General features: G+C 32.4%; 2 protein-coding genes and 1 long non-coding RNA gene across 3 annotated transcripts; 1 reads left to right on the top strand and 2 right to left on the bottom strand.

The window, feature by feature from the left end:
- The first annotated feature begins 5,226 nt into the window (after positions 1 to 5,226).
- Positions 5,227 to 9,443, top strand: LOC130943802 (uncharacterized). The gene is made up of 4 exons (XR_009071894.1): positions 5,227 to 5,494; positions 8,324 to 8,372; positions 8,472 to 8,550; positions 8,981 to 9,443. It is a non-coding gene; the product is annotated as an uncharacterized LOC130943802 (long non-coding RNA).
- A 344-nt stretch (positions 9,444 to 9,787) lies between these two features.
- On the bottom strand, positions 9,788 to 14,314 carry LOC130944407 (uncharacterized). Its single transcript, XM_057872724.1, has 7 exons — positions 14,194 to 14,314; positions 12,846 to 13,005; positions 12,683 to 12,735; positions 12,532 to 12,581; positions 10,963 to 11,056; positions 10,217 to 10,450; positions 9,788 to 10,084 (listed from the first exon to the last, which is right to left on the bottom strand). Exons 1-6 carry the CDS (start codon positions 14,312 to 14,314, stop codon positions 10,392 to 10,394), a joined length of 537 nt encoding a protein of 178 aa, XP_057728707.1. The 3' UTR covers positions 9,788 to 10,084; positions 10,217 to 10,391.
- A 4,801-nt stretch (positions 14,315 to 19,115) lies between these two features.
- Positions 19,116 to 20,834, bottom strand: LOC130946873 (transcription initiation factor TFIID subunit 13-like). Its single transcript, XM_057875756.1, has 5 exons — positions 20,732 to 20,834; positions 20,545 to 20,582; positions 20,384 to 20,443; positions 20,182 to 20,256; positions 19,116 to 19,499 (listed from the first exon to the last, which is right to left on the bottom strand). Exons 1-5 carry the CDS (start codon positions 20,832 to 20,834, stop codon positions 19,368 to 19,370), a joined length of 408 nt encoding a protein of 135 aa, XP_057731739.1. The 3' UTR covers positions 19,116 to 19,367.
- Between the last annotated feature and the right edge of the window lie 6,697 nt (positions 20,835 to 27,531).

Here is a 27,531-nt window from a genome sequence, read left to right as displayed (position 1 = left end):
ATAAAACAATTGCTGAAATCATCAAAAAATCCACCCAAGATAAAAAATATTATGTAATTTATAATGGCCCCATGAAAGGAGTATATGATGCCTGGGAAAAAGCAGCACCATTTACACATCAATCAAGGATAATTCATAAATGAGGGTTTTTAACACTGGAAGAAGCAAAGGAATCCTTCAGAGAATATGAAACTCTTCATCCAGAGCAAACCCTAAAAAGAGCAGATAAAGCTCCAATTCAAACCCAGAGAACAGGGATAATAAGAAACATTCCTACAAGGGCTGAAATCAAGGAAAAGAAAAGGGTCTGTAGATCAAATCTCAGAGAAACCCTTAACATAGTCCTGAATTGGACTGAAGAAAAGAGGGCAATCTTGGGATATTATCCTATTGCCAAAGAACATTTAACAAATCTGGTTATATTTCCAGAAGCTTCCCCATCTGACACCTATCAGTTTTTCCAGTATAGATTAATTGATACAATTTTAATTTTTAATGATTTAAAAATTATTAGTGAGTTTCCTGCAGGATTCGTTGATGCAGTAAAAAGATTTAAAAATATGATTGACAACGTAAATCCAAGGGATATATCCCTAAAATTTACGAACAGTCAACCTATTTTTAATGAAGAAGAAGAATGCTTGGTTCCAGCACATCAAGTAATCTTCATGTCCGTCTTCCCAGGAAATTTTCAACCAATTGATCAAGTTCAAGATTTAACAATCTACAGTCAAGAAGGAAGACTAGCCAGCACACTAGCAAGGGTCTTCGAAAGAACTCAAAAGATAACAAGGGAATCTCACACAAGAATCAATTATAAAAGCAGAAATACTTTGCTTGTGTCCAGTAAAAGGAATGAAATTGAAGAAAGAGAGATGAGACTCTTAGTGGAATTTGAATCAGCATTCTACAACTTATCTGGACTCTTAGAAAAGCTCCCCGAAGGGATAAAGAGGAATCTCTGCTATTTGATAAAAGACAGAGAAGACCACAAGTGCCAGCTATGTGTCTCAGAGTTATCTGAAGAAAGCAATAAATGAAACGGAATCAGCCCACATGATAAAGGAAGAAGACAACGCATCTGAAGGTCACATAATGAAAGAGGAGGACAGCACATCTGAAACATCTCTCAACATTATTGCATAGTGACGTAAGCGCTTAGGTCATAGAGCACCAACAATGTAGCTGGTGCAAGATAATAAACGATGACGTAAGCAATGACGTCATAAGAAGGGTAAGGATGGGAATTGTCCATCAGACCCAACCATTATAAATAGGTTGCTTAGGCAATTGAAGAGGGCATCAAACAATAGAAAGCAGAAGGTTAAGAGTACTCATATGCTAGGAGAGCAAGGAGGAAGGGGCCGAGACGATTCTATAGTTTGAAGAAGAATTCCCTTAGGAAAAACCAATTCTAAACTCCCCTCTGGAGTTAGTATCTACAATCTCCCCTCTGGAGATAAAAACATCTTATGTAAAATATTCTAAATAAAGAAAGTTTTTCTCCAGAAATGTACGCTTTTATCTTAATCTCATAGTTATGAATTATTTAGAAAGTTTAGAATTAACGGAAGAATCTGATTATTATAGATTATCTGCCTTATTAGATAATGAAAAACAGGCTGTTCTAAAAACAGAATTAAATCTCAAATCAAATGAAAATTTTAATAAACAAAATCTTTTAAAAGAAGTTTTTAATAGAAAAAATATAATATACTATGGAAAAATTCAACTCGAAGCCCCTATAAAAGTAAAATATGCTAATGGAGAACTTGAAATAGCTTTGATAAATGATGAAGAATTGAGTAAACAGATTGAGAAAATTAAGGATCAACAAAAAAGATCTAAAATTGGATGGATTCATATTAGTACTATACAAGTCTTAATCAAATCTACATATATGAAAGGAATTAATTCACCAATAAGTTTAGCAATCTGTGACAAAAGAATTACTGATGACCCAATAGATCAAATAATTGGAATTATTCATGGAAACTTGGCAAACGTAAATGTTAAATTCAATGCCCATCTTGGATATGCTATACCTTTATCAACTGAAAATCTTGGAAGATCTATAAGTTTGGCTTATAAATTTCACATAAAAAATCAAATGGAACAAGACGATGAACCATTTTCAATTACATATGCAATAAATTATGCTTTAACAAATAGCCATCATAGTATAATATTTAAAAACAAAGAAAGAATTTATGTCGATGAATTATTTCAGAAAATTGTAAAAACAGAAATACCAAAATATAAAGCTATTGAAAACCCAGTTCTTTTACTAAAGAACCATCAGGAAATTAGTTTCATCAAATTTTTAAATAAGAGAATCCAAATTAATAGCCCTTTAAGTTTATCTAAGTTAAAGATTAAAGAAGAAATTCTGAAATAAAAGAATTAACAAAAAGGTCGAAAATTAAATGAAACCCTAAACACTAAGTTATGACAATAAATAAAGAGAAAATATATGTAACCTACCAAGACAAGAAACAAGAGCTCTTTGAAAGAGAAAATCGGTTGAATTATTTACAGTTTTCTGAAATAAATCAAAGAGCATTTGAAGCTCTAAAAATAATCTATGACAAATTGAAAGGAGAAGTTAAAGAGTTAGAAAAATTAATAGAATCTCTAGAAAATAGTGATGAATCGATGATAGAATTTGCAGAAATCCTAAGATAAATAATGAAGTATACAAAGATTGAAAAACCAGAAAATAAAATAAAAAGAAAAAGGACGAAAAAATTAAAAAGTAAAATAAAGGAGTATAAAAGGGAACTAAATAATCTTCAGTTCGAAATTAATGACCTTATAATAAAGAGGATAGAAAATAGAACAAATATAAACAAGTTGGAGCTAAACTTAAAAAGTTTATAAATGCCTGGAACACCATATTATGACTTAAAAGAATTAAAGCTGTTGAAAGAAAAAATGGAGAATGAAGTTGAAAAATTAAAAAGACATTTAGAAACAACAGAAAGTGTAGAAATAAAAGAAGTTTTGAAGGATTTGAAAAATTATATCAAAGAAAAAGACAAACAGATAAACGATTTTATATATAATAATCAATGCAAAAAAGAATATTATAAACTAAAACAAGATTGAAAACTATAAAAATGAAATCAGAATTAGTAATAATAGACATGCTCAATATTTTACTACCAACCAAATCTATACAAATTATAAATTTATTCGAAGCAAAATATGAAGAGTTGATTTTAAAATTTGGTATCAGAGCCAAGTTAACGATTAAGGGTAACACTTTCTCTTTAAGCAACACTTTTAGTGATACATTTTAAAAAAAAAATCAGTTACCAAATGTCCATAATTAATTGGTAAACTTTTTTGTAGTTACCATAGATACAATAAGATAATAGGTACCATAGAAGGCACCTTGTTTAAATTTATTAATATATGAGACCAACTCAACTTAGAAATATAAATTGTACAGTTGACCATGGTTGTTACATTCCTGGATCAGCCTTGTAATTTGGGCTTTCAGGGTTTTTTTCTTTTGATTTGTTTTGGTCAGAAGCCTTCAGGGTTTTTCTAGGTTTTTGGTCAAGGAGGTCTTCAGGGTTTACAGCCTATAAAAACTCAAATACGTTGAATGCTCCATGGAGCTAACAAAATAAATGATCAGGGCCCAAAAGGAAGTTCAACTATCCATTATTATAAATGACCAAAACATATTCACTATACATTATGATCAATGACCAAATAACAATAAACATATGGTGCATGCTATAGTGCCTATATATATTTGTCTAACTTACTAAAATGAGATAAAATTTAATATTTAAATTAAAAAATATAAAAATAAATAATTTTTTAATATTTAAAATTTATCATAAAAAATAACTTCGGTAATTTCGGCACCAAAATTACAAGCACCATAGAATTAGCCTAAACATATACATTATTATGTTGTTCATTTTTTTTTCATTCAAAGGATCCAAAATGCCACTTTGATGGTACACGTTTCCCAGTCCTGAAAAAGGCAACATTAATACTATCCATTATTATCAACTTCGGTCTTTTACTATAGAGTAATTGAGCAACAAATCACATATAACAAAAATGGGAGCCAGACGTTTAAAACGTCTTTTTTTAAAGATGTTTTTTAATAACTAAAATTTAACACATATAATCGATTAAACTGTGTATTTTTTTTTGTCAAAATTAGGCTAGACAAATTAATTTGACCAAAAAAATGATAAATCAAATCTTGAGGCAGTTTAAATTAATATTATTTTTTATAAAAATAACTATAATATCTTTATTATAAAAAATGACTAAAATACTCTTATTTTATATATATATATATATATATATATATATATATATATATTAATTTTAAAAATTCTAAATCTTAACTCTATGACAACAAAGAAGTAAAGGACTAGAATTTACGATTCTCAAAATTAATATATATAATAAGAGTATTTTAGTCATTTTCTATAATAAGGGTATTGTAGTTATTTTTATAAAAAAATATTAATTTAGACCAATTCAAGATTTGATTCACTATTTTTCAATTAAATTAATTTGTCTAGCTTAATTTTGACAAAAAAAACACACTATTTAATCGATTATATGTGTTAAATTTTAATTACTAAAAAATATCTTTAAAAAAAGATATTTTAAACATCTTTATCTGAGTGGCTCCCAACAAAAATATAAATATTTTGGTGCCTAAAAAAACGAATGAATATAATCTCTGATGAATGATGCAACCATTTTTTTGAAAAAACTATATCTCACACACTTTACTCTTCCTATAATATCTTTTCATTTGTTTAGTTAATCATTTCATATTCTCAAATGGTCAAATAAAAATTAGATTTCACTTTACAGGTGACGAATAATACACGAAGACCTAAAAAAAAAATATTTGCTACGGTACGTTAATAAATTCATATGTATCAATATGTTAAAAATATAGACAAATAGTAATAAGCCACGTGAAATTTATTTTTCACATTAACATTTAATTTTTTTTAATATATATTATATCACCACTTTTACTAATACATCCCTTTAATTAAATAAAAATAAAAATATATTTTTTATTTAATTTTATAAAAAATCTTAAATATTTTTTTTATTTGATTAGACAAAAATATCCTTTTAAATTAATCAAAATTTAAAATTAAACAATAAAATAAAACAAAAATATATCTAAAAAACAAAAAAACAAAATAAAAAATTATTTCTGAAATCTGATTTCAAAAACCCTCTTCATCTTCTCAAGTTCTTCTCTCCTCTTCGTATCACTATCTCTCTTTTCCTGGAGCTCGGTCTCTCTCATCTCTCTCACCGTGGCGTCGCCGTCGCTCTCTGTCTCGTCATCGTCTTGCACATAGTCGCGCGCCTTCGTTGCGCTCTTCGTCGCCGGCAGCAGAAGCAGCAGGTCCTGGGCTCGTCGTCTTCTTGCTTCGAGTGTCGCCGTCAGCCTCCTTCACGCAATCAGAAGCTGCTTCATGATTTGGTGAGTTCTAACAAAGGTAGGATTTTATTGTTCCAAGTTAGTTGAAACTTAAAACCGTGACGCTGATGTTTTCTTCCCTTTTCATTGGAATCATCGAAACCAAAGCCACACACTGTTAAAACCAGTGTTCCTCCTTCGTAGTTTCCATCATTCATTGCAAGTTTTTCTCCATTTCCTCGCACACCATTCTCCATTCCTTCTTCGACCTCATCGCCACAAAGAATCCTTATATTCTCGCTCACCCACTTCGCTAGATCACACTGTGATTTGAGCTCAGCAGCTAAAAAAATTGGTTTTTGATTTGTGGGGTTTGTTCAAAATGACGTCTTTCACCATCCCTTGACCCAAGTGTCTCTCTTTTTCACATTTGGGATTGAACTCTCAGACCACACAACGGAACATGCACGTGGCTGGGTTGGGATTGAAGAAATCCCAGTCATTTGGATCTTTGGTTTGTGATTCAAACTCAATTGGGGTTCAGGTGTGTGTGATTTGTTCTGATTCCAAATGTGATTGTTTTTTTTTTTGTTCCTTTGTCGTGCTGGTTTATGTAGATTACATGTTTGAGATTTTGATTCTATGGTTTTGAAGCTGAAAATGTCGCTATAGAATGTTCAATTTTGATTATATTCTATCACCTTCAATTTCGATAGTGAAGGTTTGAAGCCTTGAGTTGAAGGTAAGAAGAGATAGTTTTCAAGTTTATTGGCTGGATTAAGAAATTTGGGTGCCGTGCTGGTAACTTGTTTCTTTTTTAGCATTTATCAGTTGTTAATTATTGTCTATGTTCTCATTTTAGCAATTCTATTGAAAAGTAGCAAAACCAGAAATGAGCACTGTCTACAAAAGCAAAGCATTTACAAAGTACTTAGTTGGAACATGCATAATATAAACACTAAACAACAAGAAACTCTCTCAGCTCATATTTGCTTGCATTTGCATGTCGGTTTTATCTCAATCCATATCTAAAAAGTAAAAACATCATGGTCTGGATCTTCAGTGGTAAACATAACAAGGTTGTTTTATCTAAGTGGTAGTTTTAATTTTACTATATATTTGTAGGACTTGTGGTTTTTTGAGACTGAAAATCGCAGTAACAATAACTTCAACGCTGCCATAAAACAAAATATAACACTGGAAAAGTGTTACACTAGACAATATAAAATTAGAATGGAAAAACATCTTAGGTGGTTTGGCCATGCGTAAAAAGAAAAGTATGTAAAGTCATGAACTCCGTCGGGTACACTAAAACAAAACTACTGCTGAATCCATATAAAAAAGATATAGATTAAAAATATTTATCTATATACATAGTTCTAATAAAATGTCATTTATTTGTTTGTATAACTCGCACACTTAGTAGGAAAAGAGTTGATTGTTGTTTTATTTATACTACATAAGTTGATGCTTTGCCAGAGATAAAGGACAATTCTACACCCAAAGTCCTCCTTAGATATAGAAGTATATAATAACAAGACTATGTACTTAGTCATGTCATCATAATCATTAATTAAGAACGAGAAACCAGCTTTACAATGACATTCTGCAAGTAATAAGGTGCAAGCGACCCAACTAATGGTAATGAATGAGAAGCTTAATTTTACCTAGCATAGCGAATAAGCAGATTATCAGGCTTCAAATCACCATGAAATGCTAAAAAATGAGAACATAGACAATAATTGAAGAAATCCCAATCATTCGGATCTTTGGTTTGTGATTCAGGTGTGTGTGATTTGTTCTGATTCCAAATGTGATTGTTTTTTTTTTTGTTCCTTTATCGTGCCTGGTTTATGTAGATTACATGTTTGAGATTTTGATTCTATGGTTTTGAAGCTGAAAATGTCGCATAGAATGTTCAATTTTGATTATATTCTATCACCTTCAATTTCGATAGTGAAGGTTTGAAGCCTTGATTCGAAGTTAAGAAGCGATAGTTTTCAAGTTTATTGGCTGAAGTAAGAAATTTAGGTGCCGTGCAGTTAACTTGTTTCTTTTTTAGCATTTATCAGTTGTTAATTATTGTCTGTGTTCTTATTTTAGCAATTCTATTGAAAAGTATTCCAAAGTGCATATTTTTTTGAATTACACTGTAAGCGCATCTGTTCAATCAGGTCCTGTTTTTTTTAATACTTTGATATCTGATTTCTTGGCTGTCATTGGGATATGACCCGGTCATTTTATAAACACAGGTTTTGCTTGTTGTCAGCTCAATAAATTCTTATATGAATCAGATAAGATATTAACTGATTGATGAAACTGTCCTGTATGAACCACAATGATAGAAATAAAAATTTCCTTGGAGATGAATATACTTTGTTTTAAATTAAGGTTTCTTTTATATTGCATTCTTTCTCTTTTTTTTGCCGAAAATTTAATTTATTCAGTTAGAAATCAAGGTAACAAAGTCACTCCATTAAAGTCAAAACTTACTTATTTATTTGATGTAATTCCTAGGATATATGTGATTATTGTTTCATGCTCACTGAGAACTTGTATGGATATCTCCCTTTTTCAAGTTGGTGAAAAACAGATGCACAGGCCGAATTTGCCTCTTTAATTGCAAAGATAATTTATAACAATGAAATTAAAGGATTGGTTGTCATGGTTAAATTTATAGTTGACCTATTAGGTCCTAGATATCTTAGTATGCTATGTCTTATGTTTCTCAAATTCATCTGTTGCATGAACGATTCATATATGTATCTTTCCATATATCTCATTATCTATCTTCTTAAAGGTGTTGTTTCTTTGATGATTCCATCAATATCATTGTTTATTTAGTTGTTAATCCAACACTATGTTAATGTAAAATAAATTGAATACTTCTAGGTTTGGGTAAAGTGGGGATAGAGCCAGTTCATTCCCTAGAACAAGCTAGGTAACGTAATTGATAATTTTTTATAATAGATCAGTTGTTCATTCCTTCAAGTTTTTCATTGTATGCTAATTTGTTTTTCTTTTTCAATGTTCATCTCAGGTGCAAGATTTACACTTTATTATTCCTGACTATTTCTTTTGAGTGGAGCAGTGATACACACCCGCTTTCTTATCAGCAGGTTAGTATTATGTTCATTAAAATTGCACTTTCATAGATATTCTGATATTTTGGAAACCATGAGAGTAGACTGTTAATTATTTTTTTATTTTGCATATATAATTTTATAGATAACAAGTAATAACAAGCTACGTAGAATTTATTTTCCACATCAGCATTTAATTTTTTCTTTTTTAAATATGTACTATATCACCACTTTTACTAATACACCCCTTTAAAATAGCTGTGGCTTGGTCATACCGGCTTCAAATAGAAGGTTTTCTTTAAGACTTATTATTTTTACCTCCAATTGTATTTGACTTTTTTTTATTGCATTCTTGAATATATTAAATGCTTAAAATCATAGACACGTCTAGTGCGTCAGTGAATTCTTTACTATAGTTGATGATTTACAGTGCCTGTTTCTTATCTTCCTTACCTTTTGTATTCAGGCTAAGGGAGGGGGACTTGCGTTTTGAAAGGTGATCTATCTGAACGAGCAGTTATTGATGGAAAAATGTCACAAATACTGCTTGGTGTGGTGTGTTGGAGGGGAAACAAGAGAGGGACATGAATCCAGAACACTGTGAAACCATTGTAGGTCAAGAGAAAGAGGAAGAGGAGAGCATATAGTGAAGTGGGGAGAGAGAGGAGCAGATAAAGTAAACATCTTTTAAAGTGAAGATATAGATAGATACATGGATTTCACAAAGAATGGGATCCAAAACTTTTTGCTACACTGTAATTATGGGAATATTAAGTAGAAATTCCAAATTAGAAATTTTTTTCTTTTTCTCCTTTCTTAGTAGTTGAAAGAAGCCTTATAATCATACATGTTAAATGGTTAGGTGAGTAACAGATTGATTATTAACCGACCCAAGAATATGCTTTTCAAATCTCATTGCATTCGATATTCATTTGCTTCTTTCTTATAGTTACTTTACAAGATGCACTTTGTTAAATTATGCAAAAGAATCTCAGCTTAACTTGTCACCATTGTAGACAATATAACTGGGATTTTTCAAGAATAAATCAATTGACATTTTTATCACAGTAGCATAACAGGAAGATCCAGGCATGAATTTCACTAATGTATTTGTTCATCACTACATTTAAAACCCATTCATCAAAGCTTTAATATCTCATCTTAGCAATTGTATCCCTACCGAACCAAAACATAGAAACCATTTGTGTTATGATTTTATTCTGAAATTGGAACCCTCACTTATTTTCTATTATCATGTATTGTAAAAGGAAAGAACAAGGGGGAAAATATACTAATCCCAGAATAATTTGCAGAATGATTTTTAAATATATAAAGAGCAGAAGCACTTTCTACATACATCCACAAATCCTGAATCCCTCATAGAAGTGTCACTAGACTTCTCGGGAAGACACCTTCTGATGTCACCATATGTCAGTATTCCTTCGAGAAAACCTTCTTGATCGACCACTAGCACACACTTCTGGTGGCCATCATGAATGCATTGGATTGCATCTTTCAGGGTTGCAGATGATGAAACCTTCAAATAGCTGTCAGACATGGCCTGAGAAACCTGAAAAGAGCAATAATGACATTAATGAAGGCATAAAGTTGATGGACAAAAAAAAAAGGATCACATGTCAGCATTCTGCTAGAGAGTTAACAAGAGAAGGATTATTTTTATTGATTAAAAGCTTTTATCAACCTTAAGATTTTCGAGATGAAGTTCCTCGTCAATTGCTTCATGATCAGCAGCATCACCAACAACAGAGAGTTCTAAACCATCAGCAGCATTTGCCTGTCTCCAGTTATCTTCATTTTCATCAGCAGGTGAAACTGGAGAATATCCTTTAGGTGAGTTTCTTGTATCAGATTTGTTGTCAATTTCCTTCTTCCGGTTTGTCACAGAGGGAACCCATATTGCTAATCCAACAGCCCCCTAGGTACAAAGTTTACAGTAACACAGTACGACAACTGTAATCAATAAGAATTACAATAGGACAAAGTACTCCCTTTATAATAAAAATATTATGTAAAATCAATAAAATATTATGCCATAGAGAAACAATTTTCTTTTGCCTTGCTTTAACATAAGATACAGCGAAACAACCAATGAGAAAATGAGCATGTAAGAATATACCAAACATCTTCTCTTGTTCAGTCGAGGTAAAAGAATGCAGTTTGCAAATTTTTAATTTTGTTAAACAAAAGAATAGGAGAACAGCAGAAAACTGCACATGCAAGACATAAAATAAACATTTTAAAAAAAAAGGAGTTACTATTGATAGAATCAACTAACCTCTTCAGCTAACACTTCATTGTTTTTCATTGCATTGAGCCAAAAAGGAAGACAAAAGAGAAAGAAATAAAAGTAAAATAGCATGACAACAAAAGAGAAATAAAAAGACAAACCAGCAAAAGGAAGAGGTTACCCCTTTGTGCGATCATTACCTGAGAGAAATTTTATGATAGTTAAAATCAGCTCCACAAAAGAAATCGGAGTTGCTTGAGGAATGAGATTCCGTTTTAGTCCAAGAAAATGAGCCTGTTAAGATAAAGTACATACAATGAATGATAAATTAGGAATGCAGCAGAACATGAGTATACTATACAAAGGGGAAGTCAAGGAAGCAAGACTCAAGATGAAAATCATAAACTATGTCTATGGTGAGGTAGCAAGTTGGATTGTGTGTCGAATTTTAGTGGTGATTTGAACTTTGTGATCTATCTTGCGTAGCTGCTTTACCGGATTAAAAGTTTATGCAAGAATGATCCCTTTGCGGCTTTGCCCATTGGACTATTGGAGTGAATTGATCACATTCAAGGTGATGATATCAAATTCTTAATCTCTCTATTAGATAAGGGAAGCGCTTTTCAAAAGACCTAGGTGACCATAAATCTTGACAAGGACTGCAATTAGAGCACATCATCCTACGTACATCTCTAGGATTTTGAGAGTGCTTTAGAAAATATGAAATGAATGCAATTTGATATTTAATCTTGTCTATCCATGAAAAAGAGTAAAAATAAAAAAATCGTGTGTGCTTCTTAAATAGGCCTTGATGGCAAATAACATAAAATAAAATCTAGTCAATTTTGCCAAAAATGCCAAGCCATATGTATATTGGATTGAATAATTTCTGAATTTCTGATATATCGTATGCTTAGCAATTGGTCTATGCATGACAAAAGAAAACTACAATTTGTGTTATGCTGCTGCATAATTTGGTTTTTCTTGTAGTAACAAGTGGCAATACAGCAATAGGCTTCTAAATTTGATATGAAATATTTATGTAAATTAGATGGTACATGACCAAGCAGGCACTGGTATTATTACATTAGTTCAGATTATGTGTTTGCTGTTTAAGATATCAAAAAATGCTTGTAGGTGCTGTTTGTAAGGATAATTTTAATAGAAAGGTTAATTTGACAAAACAGTGCATTCACTTCTTGATTGCAGCTGTAGAACTACACCTCAGGCTGCATGAGTGGGGCAAGAAGAGGGATACAAGCAGAAGGGTCAATGAAGGCACTTCTAGTGATGAGGGTACAACCCATGATTTGTCAACTTCAAGATAACATTAACAATTGCAACTTGGGAACCATTCAGAATCAAGGATTCTACCTTGGATTTTTATCTTGTTCTATTTAAGATACATTTAATTAGGATAGCATGAAAGCAAACTAATTTTTTTCTATTGTTGTTGTCTGCAATAAACCCAGCAAAGGGGTCTTATTGATTTATGCATCAATTTGAGTTAGACTTCTGCTTAAATATCATGTGATCAATTGCAATATTTCACATTGGCAAAATGTTAAATGAATTCAGGTTTCTGAAACAGACCAAGGCATACTTATGATTGTATTTGCAGACTAATATCTTCTTCTCTTGCAAGAATGCAAAATGAACATAATAATAGTGCAAAGTACATCTAACTAGCCATTAAACATATTACAAGCACAATGAAGTATTTCCATAATCCATCTTAAGAACAATGTCGTTTGAAATAAGATCATTACCTTAGTAATAGACTTTTGAGCACTCAAGCAAGCCACAGCATCTTTCACCTCTGCAGTAACACCAAGGATTGGATGCAGTTAAAATATATACAGTTTTGGTATGTAATAATTCAATAGTTGAAAGAAACAGAAAAATTGATTCGAAACTTACTAGAGTAAAATTGAACATTTTTATCTAACTTGTGATTGGACTTCGATTCCGCACTGCAAAAGCGAGAGAAGAACATAAATAACTGCAAACTCCAGCTCAAGTCGCAAAGTAGATTTTAAATTTTGGGAACTAGGAAAACAGGGAAGGAGGGGAAGATATTAACTTTTTCCCTGGCCACGGATAGAGAAGCCAGCGAGGATGGGGACGACGTGCCGAGCTACCTAGGTTCCGGACAGAGGGAAGAGGAAGAAGCGGAAGCGCTGAGCCTGGGGACGCCGGCGGCAAAGAAGCTAGGACTAGGGTTTTGATGTCTTGGTTTGGGACTTTAGAGAAGGCATGAATGATTAGGAGAATTGGAGAAGATGAAGAACGATTGATTTTTTGTTTTTTTTTTTTATGTTTTGTCTTGCTTCAGGAGAACAAATGATTAGGGAGAATTGGAGAAAATGAAAGAATAATTTTGATTTTTTGTTTTTTTTTATATGTTTTTGTTTTGTTGTTTAAATTATTGGAAACTATAAAATTAGGATTAATTGAATTCTAAAATTTGATTAATTTAAAAGGGTATTTTTGTCTAATCAAATAAAAGAAGGATGTTTAAGATTTTTTATAAAATTAAATAAAAATATATTTTTATTTTTATTTAATTAAAGGGGTGTATTAGTAAAAGTGGTGATATAATATATATTTAAAAAAGAAAAAATTAATTGCTGATGTGAAAAATAAATTCTACGTGACTTGTTACTATTTGTCCATATTTTAAACGTATCGGTACGTATAAATTTATTATCGTACCTTAACAAACACTTAAAAGTTAATCTAATAACTTAACTCACATGTAGATTTTTAAAAAAATATTATTTATATATTAAAATCAGTTATTAAATTAATTATTAAAATATTTATGTATAAATATATATAATTTAATTTATTTTTAATATATATTTATATTTTAATATATATTTTATACTAATGATTGGTTTTGATAATTAATTTTAATATATACGTAATATAACTCATATTTTTTAGAAATTAAATTAAAATGTTTAATTTTTCAAAAAAAATCAAAGTAACTTGTATATATTCTTTTCGGAACAAAATCAACTTGATCCTTATTTTAATTTATGCAAAAGTTGACCCTTGTCTAATAAAGGGGAATGATGATGGATTGATGGGATAACATTAACAATATAATTTTTTTCTATTAATTGATGAGCAAATATCCAGGACCTCGCTCAAAGAATTAAATGCCTTAGATTAGATAGTTGATAATAGGAAAAGTATTCGTTACCAAGAAACTATCTGCCAACCTTTGACAACAATAATTAATTTTTTTTATATTTTAGAAAAATAAAATTTGAATAATTAAGATTTAATCAAAATATATCCTTTCATTTTCATTTTCACTCAGAAACCCTAATCTCTCTCCCAAGCCCCACGCTGCCCTCTCTCCACCCTAGTCTCCTTGCATCCGTTGCCGCCCCTTCATCCACCGTTCGCGCAGGAAAGACAGTCAGCATCACGCGTCTGCTTCACCGTCATCGCATCCCTTCGACCACCCTTCCTCGCGTGCAGCCGAGCTCCCACTCGTCGCCTCGCCGCCGCACGTCCTCCATCGCAGCTGTGACGCATCCTCGCCTTGCCGGTGCACCGTCTAGAGTTCGCGAGCTCCCGTCGCCGCTAGGTATAGCCATTGATGCAGCACGCCTCGCGCTACACGCGTCTGAGTTTTCGCCACTGTAGGCCTTCTGAGCCAGCACTGCCTGTCCTTCCACGTCAATCTCCTCTTGCTGCCAGTCCGTTCTATTTGGTCACTGCTGCAGGCCTCCCGAGAGAGCAACGCAGGCGAATTGTTTTTGAATTTGAATCAGGTACAGTCTCTCAATGGTTCAATCTCCCTCTCCAAATTTCTGATTTGTCCAACTGCATGTGTATGGTGTTTGAATTTTAGAGAATCAAGTATGTTATTCACTATTTTTGGAATTTTTGTTGGTGTTATATGTGAATCCACAAGTGTATGGTGTTTGAATTTTGAAATTGTTTTTACTGGCTGCAGTCCCAACTCTTTGACGCACCAAGGCGGCTCGCTGCAATAAATGCAATCATGGAGAAGCTGTGTTTTTTCAGGTAAATTTCATCTCAATGGCATTGAAGAATTGCTTTTCTTGTTATTTGATTTGATATTAAATATTTGAGGAAAGGGAGAAGAGGGTGTTCCAATCCAATATATGGGCAATTCCAAATTTCCAATGATTGTGTATCCCATAAGTAGGATTCTGATTTTGCAATTTAGGAATTTTGCTCTGTTGTGTGTGTTCATGGAATAATAAGTAGAGCCATTTATTTGACTCGTTGAAAGTCATGAATTATTTTGTGGATAAATTAAAATCTTGACTAGTCAGTAAAGATTTCAACTTGTATCACCTACTAAAGAACAAAATTTTTCTAAGGAAAGCCTGTGAGTGTTGTTGCTTCAACAGGAATATTTCTAACTTAAACTTCATTCTATAATGCACTGAATATGTTTGTAATCTTACTCCCTTAAGCTGTGAATTTTTCATTTTTTGAGGTTTCAGATGTGTCTTTTTCTATTATTTTACATGTTTCTTTTTTATATATTCTGAATGTTTCTATTTCGTAAGTTTCAATTTTTTTTTTCTGTTTTAGATTTTTTTTTGTTAAAGGTTTTGAATTATTTTTGTTATTGTACATTTGCAAAGTAAAAAACATACAAGAAGAAGATGACAACATCCGAAAATAGTCTTTACATGAGAGTTCTGGTTGTTGATAATGATCCAACATGGCTCAAGATCCTTGAAAAGATGCTCAAGAAATGCTCTTACCAAGGTAATTAGTAACTGTTTCTTTTACTCATCATATCATTGCTATGGTTTGTTGATATTATTAGGGTCCAATTGTTAATATAATAAGGGATGATGTTTTCTTTCCTTTTCTTTTCTATTTTAGAATAGTTACAATTTCTTGTTGCTACTGCGTGTTTATACAAGTGACTCTTATTACAAATAAAACAAGCATATCTTATATATCCTACTCTGAATCTGATCTCTCGTTTTTCAGTGACTACATGTTGTTTGGCAACCGAGGCTCTGAAGAAGCTTCAAGAGAGAAAAGATATATGATTTGGTGTGGATTATTTTTTAATGCAAATCGGATGTTCCAACTATGATATATGATTTGTTTTTGGTGGAATTCTTTTATGCAAGTTGTATGTTTCCTTTTAAATTTGTTCTAATTTTTGTCTTGGTAGGTAGCAACAGTGATAATTTTGTGCATTTTTGTTTATCTTTTGCAAATTAGTAATGGAATTTTTATGTAAATCAGTTGATGATTATCAACTTGAGTTTTGCTAGTTGCTTAATTAGCTTGATGAAATATGCATATATGGCTCCACAGCAATATGATTCACATTAAACTTGTGTGCTTAATTAATAATTTTGCATTATTTATGCTTCAATTCATCGCGGCGCATGCATTGATGCACATTATTCTTTTCAAATTGGATATTACTACTCTCTTTAATTTGCTTGCTTTCATTTTGTTCAAATGTATATACTATGGAAGAGTTTCACCTAATAAAAAAAGGCACGCAAATTCTAAATGTATGGGGTAAATGCTTCCAAATTAAATATTGCTATTTGTATACTATTTCTTATCCTTTGGGCGCACATTTCAATTGTTAATTTGGGAATAAATTCTCACAATTGCGATTAATAATTGAAGATTAAATATTTGCATTTTAACTTAAATAAACAATCTAATGAGTTCTTTAATATTTTCTCATTTTTTTATTATTTAATGGTGAGCATTATTTGATCTTCCGCAGTATAGTAGTAGCTTTTTTTATATAAACAAGTGGAAGTTTTTTTGTTTATTATGTTGGATCAAAAAGCAATAATTGGTAATTTTTATTTGATTCATTCTACACTTTTAGAGAATTTTGAATCAACACTAGTTATATAAGTTCTATTTGTGGAGGAAACAACTTGGGAGCTTCTGGTTAGTAAAAGTCAATTTTCCAAGTTTATATTGGCAAGTTTTTAAAGAAATATATTTTTTTTTGGTTTACTAAAAGAAATTATTAGGAAGACAATGCACAAAAATCATATCCTCTCAAGACACTACCTATTAAGACACATCTACAAAAGACACTTCCATAAATAGACATCCATAAATAGATGTATAACAAGGACACTTCCATTAAAAAGACATATCCTTTGAACACACTTCTAATAAAAGACACCTCCATTAAAAAGATATATCATTTAAAAAGATATATCTTCTGAAGATATATTCACAAAAGACACTTCCGTTAAAGAAGACACATTTCTAGAAGACAAGTCCATTAAAAGACACATGTATAAAAAAGACACATCCTTTTAATAAAACATGCATAAAAAAAACACTTCCATTGATAAAACTTACCACCTGAAGACACTTTCAATAGAAGACATATCCATTAAAAAGACATCTCATTTAAAAAGATATATTTTTTGATTACACATTCACAAAAGACACCTCCATAAAAAGACACATTCTGAGAAGACATGTCCATTAAAAAGACACATGTAAAGACATATCCTCTGAAGTCACATTTACCAAAAGGCACTGTCATATAATCACACATGCATTAAAGTAGACGCGTCCAATGAAGTTATAAAGGGAATACACTTCTGTAAAAGTTGCTTCAGAATAGTAACTCGTTAAAACAAACTAACTGTATGTCGAAAATAAAATGATACTTCTATTTTTGCTATCCTCGCTTGAGCCTGATTTTTTTCCAGATCTCTCATCATGTCAGCAATATAACAGGATGAGCACCTTGACTCCAATTGTTTCTGTCAGCATATGAAGCGACCATGAGAGGGAAATAGAATCACAAATTAGGAAGCATCAACTAAATCAAAGGTACAAAGATAAGAAGAGATAAAGTGGCCTAATAGCAACCCCCATTAATCAAACGAAAACTATGGAACATTGAACTAAACCAATTGAATTCAGTTACTGAAAGCGTTACATATAATCTGAACCATAGAAAAGTGAAGAGCACAAAATTTTACTTGGAAGACACATCCAACTAAGTTTATACAGATAACACACATTAGTCTAACAAAGACACACCTAAAAAATTATTAGTCAAAAGACACAATCCACATCAGAAAATAGTATAGGTTTCAACTTTTTCCTTACTAAAAACCCCATATCTTTGAGGAAGCGTCGACTAAACCCAAGGTATAAACATAAGAAGAGAAAAATTCTTTCAATAGCAGCCTCTATTAGTCACACAAAAATGATGAAACATTGACCAAACCACAATTAAATTCAGTTCATGACAAGAAATTTTAAGATTAGACACATTAATCTAGCAAAGACACTTCTAAATGGGTATTCACTCAAAAGACACACCCATGAAATATTTCAACATCAACATATACTAATCCAGCAAAAACAATAAGTGATAATTAGCATACTTAACATGAACAAAATAAATTATATTTAGTAACTGACAAATATCCATTTAACATGAACAACGGAACATAGCATAAAAACAAATTTAACTTAAAGACCTAAACATGTTCTAGCCAGAGATTCTAATTTCATCAATTGAAATCCATATGATACTATACTTATAATAAGAACATGCAAGATACATAAATAAGTACTAACCAAGGAGGTCACTCAATAGCAGATTCACGGCAGTACAAGGTGAACCGGAGCAGCATGCGTACAGATCCAAGCACGGGTAAGGTGCCGTCGTCTGGACGGCTAGGTGGTGACCTTCAATCAAAGCTCGCCGACGGAAGACCTGTGTCACCACTGAAGGAAGCTTGCCGGTGGAGGCTATAATGTGTGATGCAATTGCGGGTGGAATCGTTGGCAGCGCTGACCTGGATTGACGCCGGCGACGGGAATGCGTCGGAGGTTGACTGTCCGAAGACGCAGCCGTCACGGGTTTTGGGTGGGGGAAGGTGTTCTGCACGGTGAAAATCAATGTGAATTAGGTTTACTATTTGGTAAATTGGGTTAACTATGTGTAATTAGGGGTGTGTTAATTTATGATTTATGGGCTTTGGATCCAGCCCAATAGAAATTGGCAAAAGTTGGCAGACTCCTTCTTGGTAACGTAGCGGGGTTGTTAAGTTTATCTAAGTTCAAGTTTGGCTCATTTAATTTGTGAGCTCAATTCCAAGCTCAAGCTCGGCTCACTAGTTCAACTTGTCGAGCTCGAACTCAAACTGGCTTATGAACTGGTTTGACTTACTTCCAATTCTAGTTTGTGTCAATATAATTTATGTTTAACAATTCTATACCAAAATCGATTTTGATTAATGTTGGATAACCTTTTAATTTCCTAGCTAATTCTCTGTTCAACTACATTAAGAATACAATATACATCATAACAAAAATATCCTGCTAAGACCAAATAATTTCTTTTTGGTTTAAGATAGTTACTCTAGGGTGTTAAAAATTATTTTCTTCTAATCACAAGATCATGGACACAATAAATAGGAGAACAAATATATTAGGAAGTTACAATTCAACTATTTAAATATCTAGGTTGGCTATTTTCAAATGTAAGACATACTCAAATTCCAAAAATTTGATCTAGAGATGTCAGAACAGGAATGGTGTATTTGGTGCAATTCAATGATCTTTTTCTCATTCATCATTCAACTGGTTCGTCCACTTCAAAAACCTTCCTCAATTTCTCTTCATCTGATTCGAAAACCTTTCTTGCCTGTTTCAGCTTTTCATTCATAGATAACAATTCTGTACATCGATTAAGTTTTGGCAAATCCTGCAGCACAGCAGTAGTAAAAAAGTTGAGATTAATCCTGAACAAAAATGTTCAATCATGTATTATAATGTAAGGTGCACTGGCCTAAATCAAGCTATCGTGTATCAGAATGGTCACAATACAAATATTTTGTAGTGTGGAGTCACACAATTTCAGATATACCAATAATTTTTTATATTTCTTAACAGTTACTGTGTTGTATTACACAATGTCACAATGATCCTTTAATGGTAAAGAGTGAAGATTGTATGAGCCTTAACCTGTTTTGATAGATATATTTAGGATTAAAAATAATTTAAGAAACACGGCTACATTAGATGCACCTTCTTGCATGTTTCACACACTTGACTTTTAGTTTAGTTTCAACTTGCGGATTGGTTGACAAAAACTTTAAAAATCTAGCATAAAAAACTGAATTGGATTAATGTTTATGGATACTTGAAAGTTTGAACAAATTATGAAGAATTAGCCATTTAGCCTCTTAATCCATGACAGTACAGCTTCATATATCATGCCTCAAAGCAATTGAAGAGCAAATGGGACAAGATTTCAATGAGTGGTTTCCTTTGAGATATTTCATTCAACGCAGAAACTAAAAGAACTCCAGAGAGTTCGAGAATAGAACATAATCTTCAATTCTTCATGATAATTATTTGAAATTCTTTTATGAACAAAGAAGTACCTTGCGAATCAAATAAAGGAAATCCTCAACTGATAGTTTCCCTCTCTGTGATCCAATATCTTGAGCTTTATGTACCTTCGTAAGAAAAAATTTCAAAGCACAATAACAACAAAAAATTCAAATTAATCCAGAACACCGTAATTCAGTTGAACAAGAACAATAAAAAATTAGGTTGAAAAAATAAATAAACAAATTTGGTTACCAATTCCGTGACATATTCCACAATAATATCCTCCATAAGCGCCACACTTTTAGGAAGAGGCTAATTGTGCAAAACATAAAATAGTTCAAAGTTTAATAGCCATTAAATTCACATCCCAAAAAGTAATTAAGAAATTAAAAAAAATGGTTTAGGTCACTTACATTGGGATCATCTCCAAAGCCGTACATCATATGCTGCACTGTATTAGCAAGTATAGAGAAAATTATTAGTGATAGTTACATGCATAACTTGCAAAGAACTTTTTTTCCCTTTCTCTTCAAAGAAAAGGAAAAAGAAAAAAGAAAATTGCAACGAAAAAAGGAAGGTTGGATAGGGGTGATTACTGATGTTCTTTTTGGAAAACTCCTCTTTTGCGCTTTGAAAAAGTTTCGGAAGGTTGAGAAGAAGCAATTCTTGGTTTCGACGAGCTTCCACCACCGTAACTGCTCATTCTTCCGCACAAGAAGAAGAAGAAGGAATGAATGACGATGAGTTTCTTTCTTTCCACTTCACAAGCCGGTTTTTCTTTTGTGTGTGTGTGTGTGACATTTTGGGCCTAGATTTTATGTTTGGGCTTCTTATATTCTTGGGATTACTGGGCTAGCACCTAGAAGTCCAGTTTTTTTATAAATCCAACTTCGGCCCAGGTGAAACGGATGGCTCACATTAGTAGGATAATGAATTAATGATGTTTTTCACCTGTAGCCTTTAATTTATTTTATGATGATTTTACTGATTCTAGTTCAAACACTTCACAACCATTTGTTGGTTAGACTGAATTGGGCGACGGTTGGCATAAAACTCATTAAATTGTAACGAACCTTTCCTTAAGCCTTAACCACAAATACCTAACTTCATAACCACTTTCGTAACTATTTATTGAACCTCTTACCTGTATGCTGCATCTATTATTGCTTTTATCCCCAAACTATATTCCTAAATGCCGATGCTATACTATACTATTGTTTACGTACACAAAAGGAAAACAGGTTAATGAAAAAAAGAAAAATAAAAAGAAAAAGAAGAAAGAGGAGAGTTGCACTGTTGCGTGCTTGTGTGGGGCGTATGTTTTTGGCGAGTAGCAGATACCGATAACAGTTACGCGTAGCCCGAATAAATTGCGATTAATAATTGAAGATTAAATATTTGCATTTTAACTTAAATAAACAATCTAATGAGTTCTTTAATATTTTTTCATTTTTTTATTATCAACCCCGCTACGTTACCAAGAAAGAATCTGCCAACTTTTGCCAATTTCTATTGGGCTGGATCCAAAGCCCATAAATCATAAATTAACACACCCCTAATTACACATGGTTAACCCAATTTACCAAATAGTAAACCTAATTCACATTGATTTTCACCATGCAGAACACCTTCCCCCACCCAACACCCGTGACGGCTACGTCTTCGGACAGTCAACCTCCGACGCGTTCCCGTCGCCGGCGTCAATCTAGGTCAGCGCTGCCAACGATTCCACCCGCAATTGCATCACCCATTATAGCCTCCGCTGGCAAGCTTCCATCAGTGGTGACACAGGTCTTCCGTCGGCGAGCTTTGATTGAAGGTCACCACCTAGCCGTCCAGACGACGGCACCTTACCCGTGCTCGGATCTGTACGCATGCTGCTCCGGTTCACCTTGTACTGTCGTGAATCTGCTATTGAGTGACCTCCTTGGTTAGTACTTATTTATGTATCTTGCATGATCTTATTATAAGTATAGCATCATATGGATTTCAATTGATGAAATTAGAATCTCTGGCTAGAACATGTTTAGGTCTTTAAATTAAATTTGTTTTTATGCTATGTTCCGTTGTTCATGTTAAATGGATATTTGTCAGTTACTGAATATAATTTATTTTGTTCATGTTAAGTATGCTAATTATCACTTATTGTTTTTGCTGGATTAGTATATGTTGATGTTGAAATATTTCATGGGTGTGTCTTTTGAGTGAATACCCACTTAGAAGTGTCTTTGCTAGATTAATGTGTCTAATCTTAAAATTGCTTGTCATGAACTGAATTTAATTGTGATTTGGTCAATGTCTCATCATTTTTGTGTGACTAATAGAGGCTGCTATTGAAAGAATTTTTCTCTTCTTATGTTTATACCTTGGGTTTAGTCGACGCTTCCTCAAAGATATGGGGTTTTTGGTAAGGAAAAAGTTGAAACTTATACTATTTTTCGATGTGGATTGTGTCTTTTGACTAATAATTTCTTAGATGTGTCTTTGTTAGACTAATGTGTGTTATCTGTATAAACTTAGTTGGATGTGTCTTCCAAGTAAAGTTTTGTGCTCTTCACTTTTCTATGGTTCAGATTATATGTAACGCTTTCAGTAACCGAATTCAATTGGTTTAGTTCAATGTTCCATAGTTTTTGTTTAATTATTGAGGGTTGCTATTAGGCCACTTTATCTCTTCTTATCTTTGTACCTTTGATTTAGTTGATGCTTCCTAATTTGTGATTTTATTTCCCTCTCATGGTCGCTTCATATGCTGACAGAAACAATTGGAGTCAATGTGCTCATCCTGTTATATTGCTGACATGATGAGAGATTTGGAAAAAAATCAGGCTCAAGCGAGGATAGCAAAAATAGAAGTGTCATTTTATTTCCGACATACAGTTGGTTTGTTTTAACAAGTTACTATTCTGAAGCAACTTTTATAGAAGTGTATTCCCTTTATAACTTCATTGTACGCGTCTACTTTAATGCATGTGTGATTATATGATAGTGCCTTTTGGTAAATGTGACTTCAGAGGATATGTCTTTACATGTGTCTTTTTAATGGACATGTCTTCTCAGAATGTATCTTTTTATGGAGGTGTCTTTTGTGAATGTGTAATCAAAGAATATATCTTTTTAAATGAGATGTCTTTTTAATGGATATGTCTTCTATTGGAAGTGTCTTCAGGTGGTAAGTTTTATCAATGGAAGTGTCTTTTTATGCATGTTTTATTAAAAGGATGTGTCTTTTTTATACATGTGTCTTTTAATAGACTTGTCTTCTAGAAATGTGTCTTCTTTAACGGAAGTGTCTTTTGTGTATATATCTTCAGAAGATATATCTTTTTAAATGATATATCTTTTTAATAGAGATGTCTTCTATTAGAAGTGTGTTCAAAGGATATGTCTTTTTAATGGAAGTGTCTTTGTTATACATCTATTTATGGAAGTGTCTTTTGTAGATGTGTCTTAATAGGTAGTGTGTTGAGAGGATATGATTTTTGTGCATTGTCTTCCTAATAATTTCTTTTAGTAAACCAAAAAAAAAATATATATTTCTTTAAAAACTTGCCAATATAAACTTGGAAAATTGACTTTTACTAACCAGAAGCTCCCAAGTTGTTTCCTCCACAAATAGAACTTATATAACTAGTGTTGATTCAAAATTCTCTAAAAGTGTAGAGTGAATCAAATAAAAAATACCAATTATTGCTTTTTGATCCAACATAATAAACAAAAAATTTCCACTGGTTTATATAAAAAAAGCTACTACTATACTGCGGAAGATCAAATAATGCTCACCATTAAATAATAAAAGGAAAAGTATTCGTTACCAAGAAACTATCTGCCAACCTTTGACAACAATAATTAATTTTTTTTATATTTTAGAAAAATAAAATTTGAATAATTAAGATTTAATCAAAATATATCCTTTCATTTTCATTTTCACTCAAAAACCCTAATCTCTCTCCCAAGCCCCACGCTGCCCTCTCTCCACCCTAGTCTCCTTGCATCCGTTGCCGCCCCTTCATCCACCGTTCACGCAGGAAAGACAGTCAGCATCACGCGTCTGCTTCACCGTCATCGCATCCCTTCGACCACCCTTCCTCGCGTGCAGCCGAGCTCCCACTCGTCGCCTCGCCGCCGCACGTCCTCCATCGCAGCTGTGACGCATCCTCGCCTTGCCGGTGCACCGTCTAGAGTTCGCGAGCTCCCGTCGCCGCTAGGTATAGCCATTGATGCAGCACGCCTAGCGCTACACGCGTCTGAGTTTTCGCCACTGTAGGCCTTCTGAGCCAGCACTGCCTGTCCTTCCACGTCAATCTCCTCTTGCTGCCAGTCCGTTCTATTTGGTCACTGCTGCAGGCCTTCCGAGAGAGCAACGCAGGCGAATTGTTTTTGAATTTGAATCAGGTACAGTCTCTCAATGGTTCAATCTCCCTCTCCAAATTTCTGATTTGTCCAACTGCATGTGTATGGTGTTTGAATTTTAGAGAATCAAGTATGTTATTCACTATTTTTGGAATTTTTGTTGGTGTTATATGTGAATCCACAAGTGTATGGTGTTTGAATTTTGAAATTGTTTTTACTGGCTGCAGTCCCAACTCTTTGACGCACCAAGGCGGCTCGCTGCAATAAATGCAATCATGGAGAAGCTGTGTTTTTTCAGGTAAATTTCATCTCAATGGCATTGAAGAATTGCTTTTCTTGTTATTTGATTTGATATTAAATATTTGAGGAAAGGGAGAAGAGGGTGTTCCAATCCAATATATGGGCAATTCCAAATTTCCAATGATTGTGTATCCCATAAGTAGGATTCTGATTTTGCAATTTAGGAATTTTGCTCTGTTGTGTGTGTTCATGGAATAATAAGTAGAGCCATTTATTTGACTCGTTGAAAGTCATGAATTATTTTGTGGATAAATTAAAATCTTGACTAGTCAGTAAAGATTTCAACTTGTATCACCTACTAAAGAACAAAATTTTTCTAAGGAAAGCCTCTGAGTGTTGTTGCTTCAACAGGAATATTTCTAACTTAAACTTCATTCTATAATGCACTGAATATGTTTGTAATCTTACTCCCTTAAGCTGTGAATTTTTTATTTTTTGAGGTTTCAGATGTGTCTTTTTCTATTATTTTACATGTTTCTTTTTTATATATTCTGAATGTTTCTATTTCGTAAGTTTCAATTTTTTTTCTGTTTTAGATTTTTTTTGTTAAAGGTTTTGAATTATTTTTGTTATTGTACATTTGCAAAGTAAAAAACATACAAGAAGAAGATGACGACATCCGAAAATAGTCTTTACATGAGAGTTCTGGTTGTTGATAATGATCCAACATGGCTCAAGATCCTTGAAAAGATGCTCAAGAAATGCTCTTACCAAGGTAATTAGTAACTGTTTCTTTTACTCATCATATCATTGCTATGGTTTGTTGATATTATTAGGGTCCAATTGTTAATATAATAAGGGATGATGTTTTCTTTCCTTTTCTTTTCTATTTTAGAATAGCTACAATTTATTGTTGCTACTGCGTGTTTATACAAGTGACTCTTATTACAAATAAAACAAGCATATCTTATATATCCTACTCTGAATCTGATCTCTCGTTTTTCAGTGACTACATGTTGTTTGGCAACCGAGGCTCTGAAGAAGCTTCAAGAGAGAAAAGATATATGATTTGGTGTGGATTATTTTTTAATGCAAATCGGATGTTCCAACTATGATATATGATTTGTTTTTGGTGGAATTCTTTTATGCAAGTTGTATGTTTCCTTTTAAATTTGTTCTAATTTTTGTCTTGGTAGGTAGCAACAGTGATAATTTTGTGCATTTTTGTTTATCTTTTGCAAATTAGTAATGGAATTTTTATGTAAATCAGTTGATGATTATCAACTTGAGTTTTGCTAGTTGCTTAATTAGCTTGATGAAATATGCATATATGGCTCCACAGCAATATGATTCACATTAAACTTGTGTGCTTAATTAATAATTTTGCATTATTTATGCTTCAATTCATCGCGGCGCATGCATTGATGCACATTATTCTTTTCAAATTGGATATTACTACTCTCTTTAATTTGCTTGCTTTCATTTTGTTCAAATGTATATACTATGGAAGAGTTTCACCTAATAAAAAAAGGCACGCAAATTCTAAATGTATGGGGTAAATGCTTCCAAATTAAATATTGCTATTTGTATACTATTTCTTATCCTTTGGGCGCACATTTCAATTGTTAATTTGGGAATAAATTCTCACAATTGCGATTAATAATTGAAGATTAAATATTTGCATTTTAACTTAAATAAACAATCTAATGAGTTCTTTAATATTTTCTCATTTTTTTATTATTTAATGGTGAGCATTATTTGATCTTCCGCAGTATAGTAGTAGCTTTTTTTATATAAACAAGTGGAAGTTTTTTTGTTTATTATGTTGGATCAAAAAGCAATAATTGGTATTTTTTATTTGATTCACTCTACACTTTTAGAGAATTTTGAATCAACACTAGTTATATAAGTTCTATTTGTGGAGGAAACAACTTGGGAGCTTCTGGTTAGTAAAAGTCAATTTTCCAAGTTTATATTGGCAAGTTTTTAAAGAAATATTTTTTTTTTGGTTTACTAAAAGAAATTATTAGGAAGACAATGCACAAAAATCATATCCTCTCAAGACACTACCTATTAAGACACATCTACAAAAGACACTTCCATAAATAGACATCCATAAATAGATGTATAACAAGGACACTTCCATTAAAAAGACATATCCTTTGAACACACTTCTAATAAAAGACACCTCCATTAAAAAGATATATCATTTAAAAAGATATATCTTCTGAAGATATATTCACAAAAGACACTTCCGTTAAAGAAGACACATTTCTAGAAGACAAGTCCATTAAAAGACACATGTATAAAAAAGATACATCCTTTTAATAAAACATGCATAAAAAAAACACTTCCATTGATAAAACTTACCACTTGAAGACACTTTCAATAGAAGACATATCCATTAAAAAGACATCTCATTTAAAAAGATATATTCTTTGATTACACATTCACAAAAGACACCTCCATAAAAAGACACATTCTGAGAAGACATGTCCATTAAAAAGACACATGTAAAGACATATCCTCTGAAGTCACATTTACCAAAAGGCACTGTCATATAATCACACATGCATTAAAGTAGACGCGTCCAATGAAGTTATAAAGGGAATACACTTCCGTAAAAGTTGCTTCAGAATAGTAACTCGTTAAAACAAACCAACTGTATGTCGAAAATAAAATGATACTTCTATTTTTGCTATCCTCGCTTGAGCCTGATTTTTTTCCAGATCTCTCATCATGTCAGCAATATAACAGGATGAGCACCTTGACTCCAATTGTTTCTGTCAACATATGAAGCGACCATG

The sequence above is a fragment of the Arachis stenosperma genome, chromosome 8 (assembly GCF_014773155.1).
Source record: "Arachis stenosperma cultivar V10309 chromosome 8, arast.V10309.gnm1.PFL2, whole genome shotgun sequence".
Taxonomy (NCBI): domain Eukaryota; kingdom Viridiplantae; phylum Streptophyta; class Magnoliopsida; order Fabales; family Fabaceae; genus Arachis; species Arachis stenosperma.
This window is presented reverse-complemented; position numbering and strand designations above follow the sequence as displayed.

Bases quoted from the DNA above. Each gene is read 5' to 3' on its own strand.
- LOC130944407 (XM_057872724.1), bottom strand. From the start codon at position 14,314: ATGCGTCACAGCTGCGATGGAGGACGTGCGGCGGCGAGGCGACGAGTG. The intron at 13,006-14,193 runs GTCTTTCCTGCG...CCTTCTCTAAAG, and splicing joins GCAGACGCGTGATGCTGACT to TCCCAAACCAAGACATCAAA. The intron at 10,451-10,962 runs GTAATGATCGCA...CTTTGTACCTAG, and splicing joins TATCATAAAATTTCTCTCAG to GGGGCTGTTGGATTAGCAAT.
- LOC130946873 (XM_057875756.1), bottom strand. From the start codon at position 20,834: ATGAGCAGTTACGGTGGTGGAAGCTCGTCGAAACCAAGAATTGCTTCT. The intron at 20,444-20,544 runs GTAAGTGACCTA...TTGCACAATTAG, and splicing joins GCTTTGGAGATGATCCCAAT to CCTCTTCCTAAAAGTGTGGC. The intron at 20,257-20,383 runs GTAACCAAATTT...TTTCTTACGAAG, and splicing joins TGGAATATGTCACGGAATTG to GTACATAAAGCTCAAGATAT.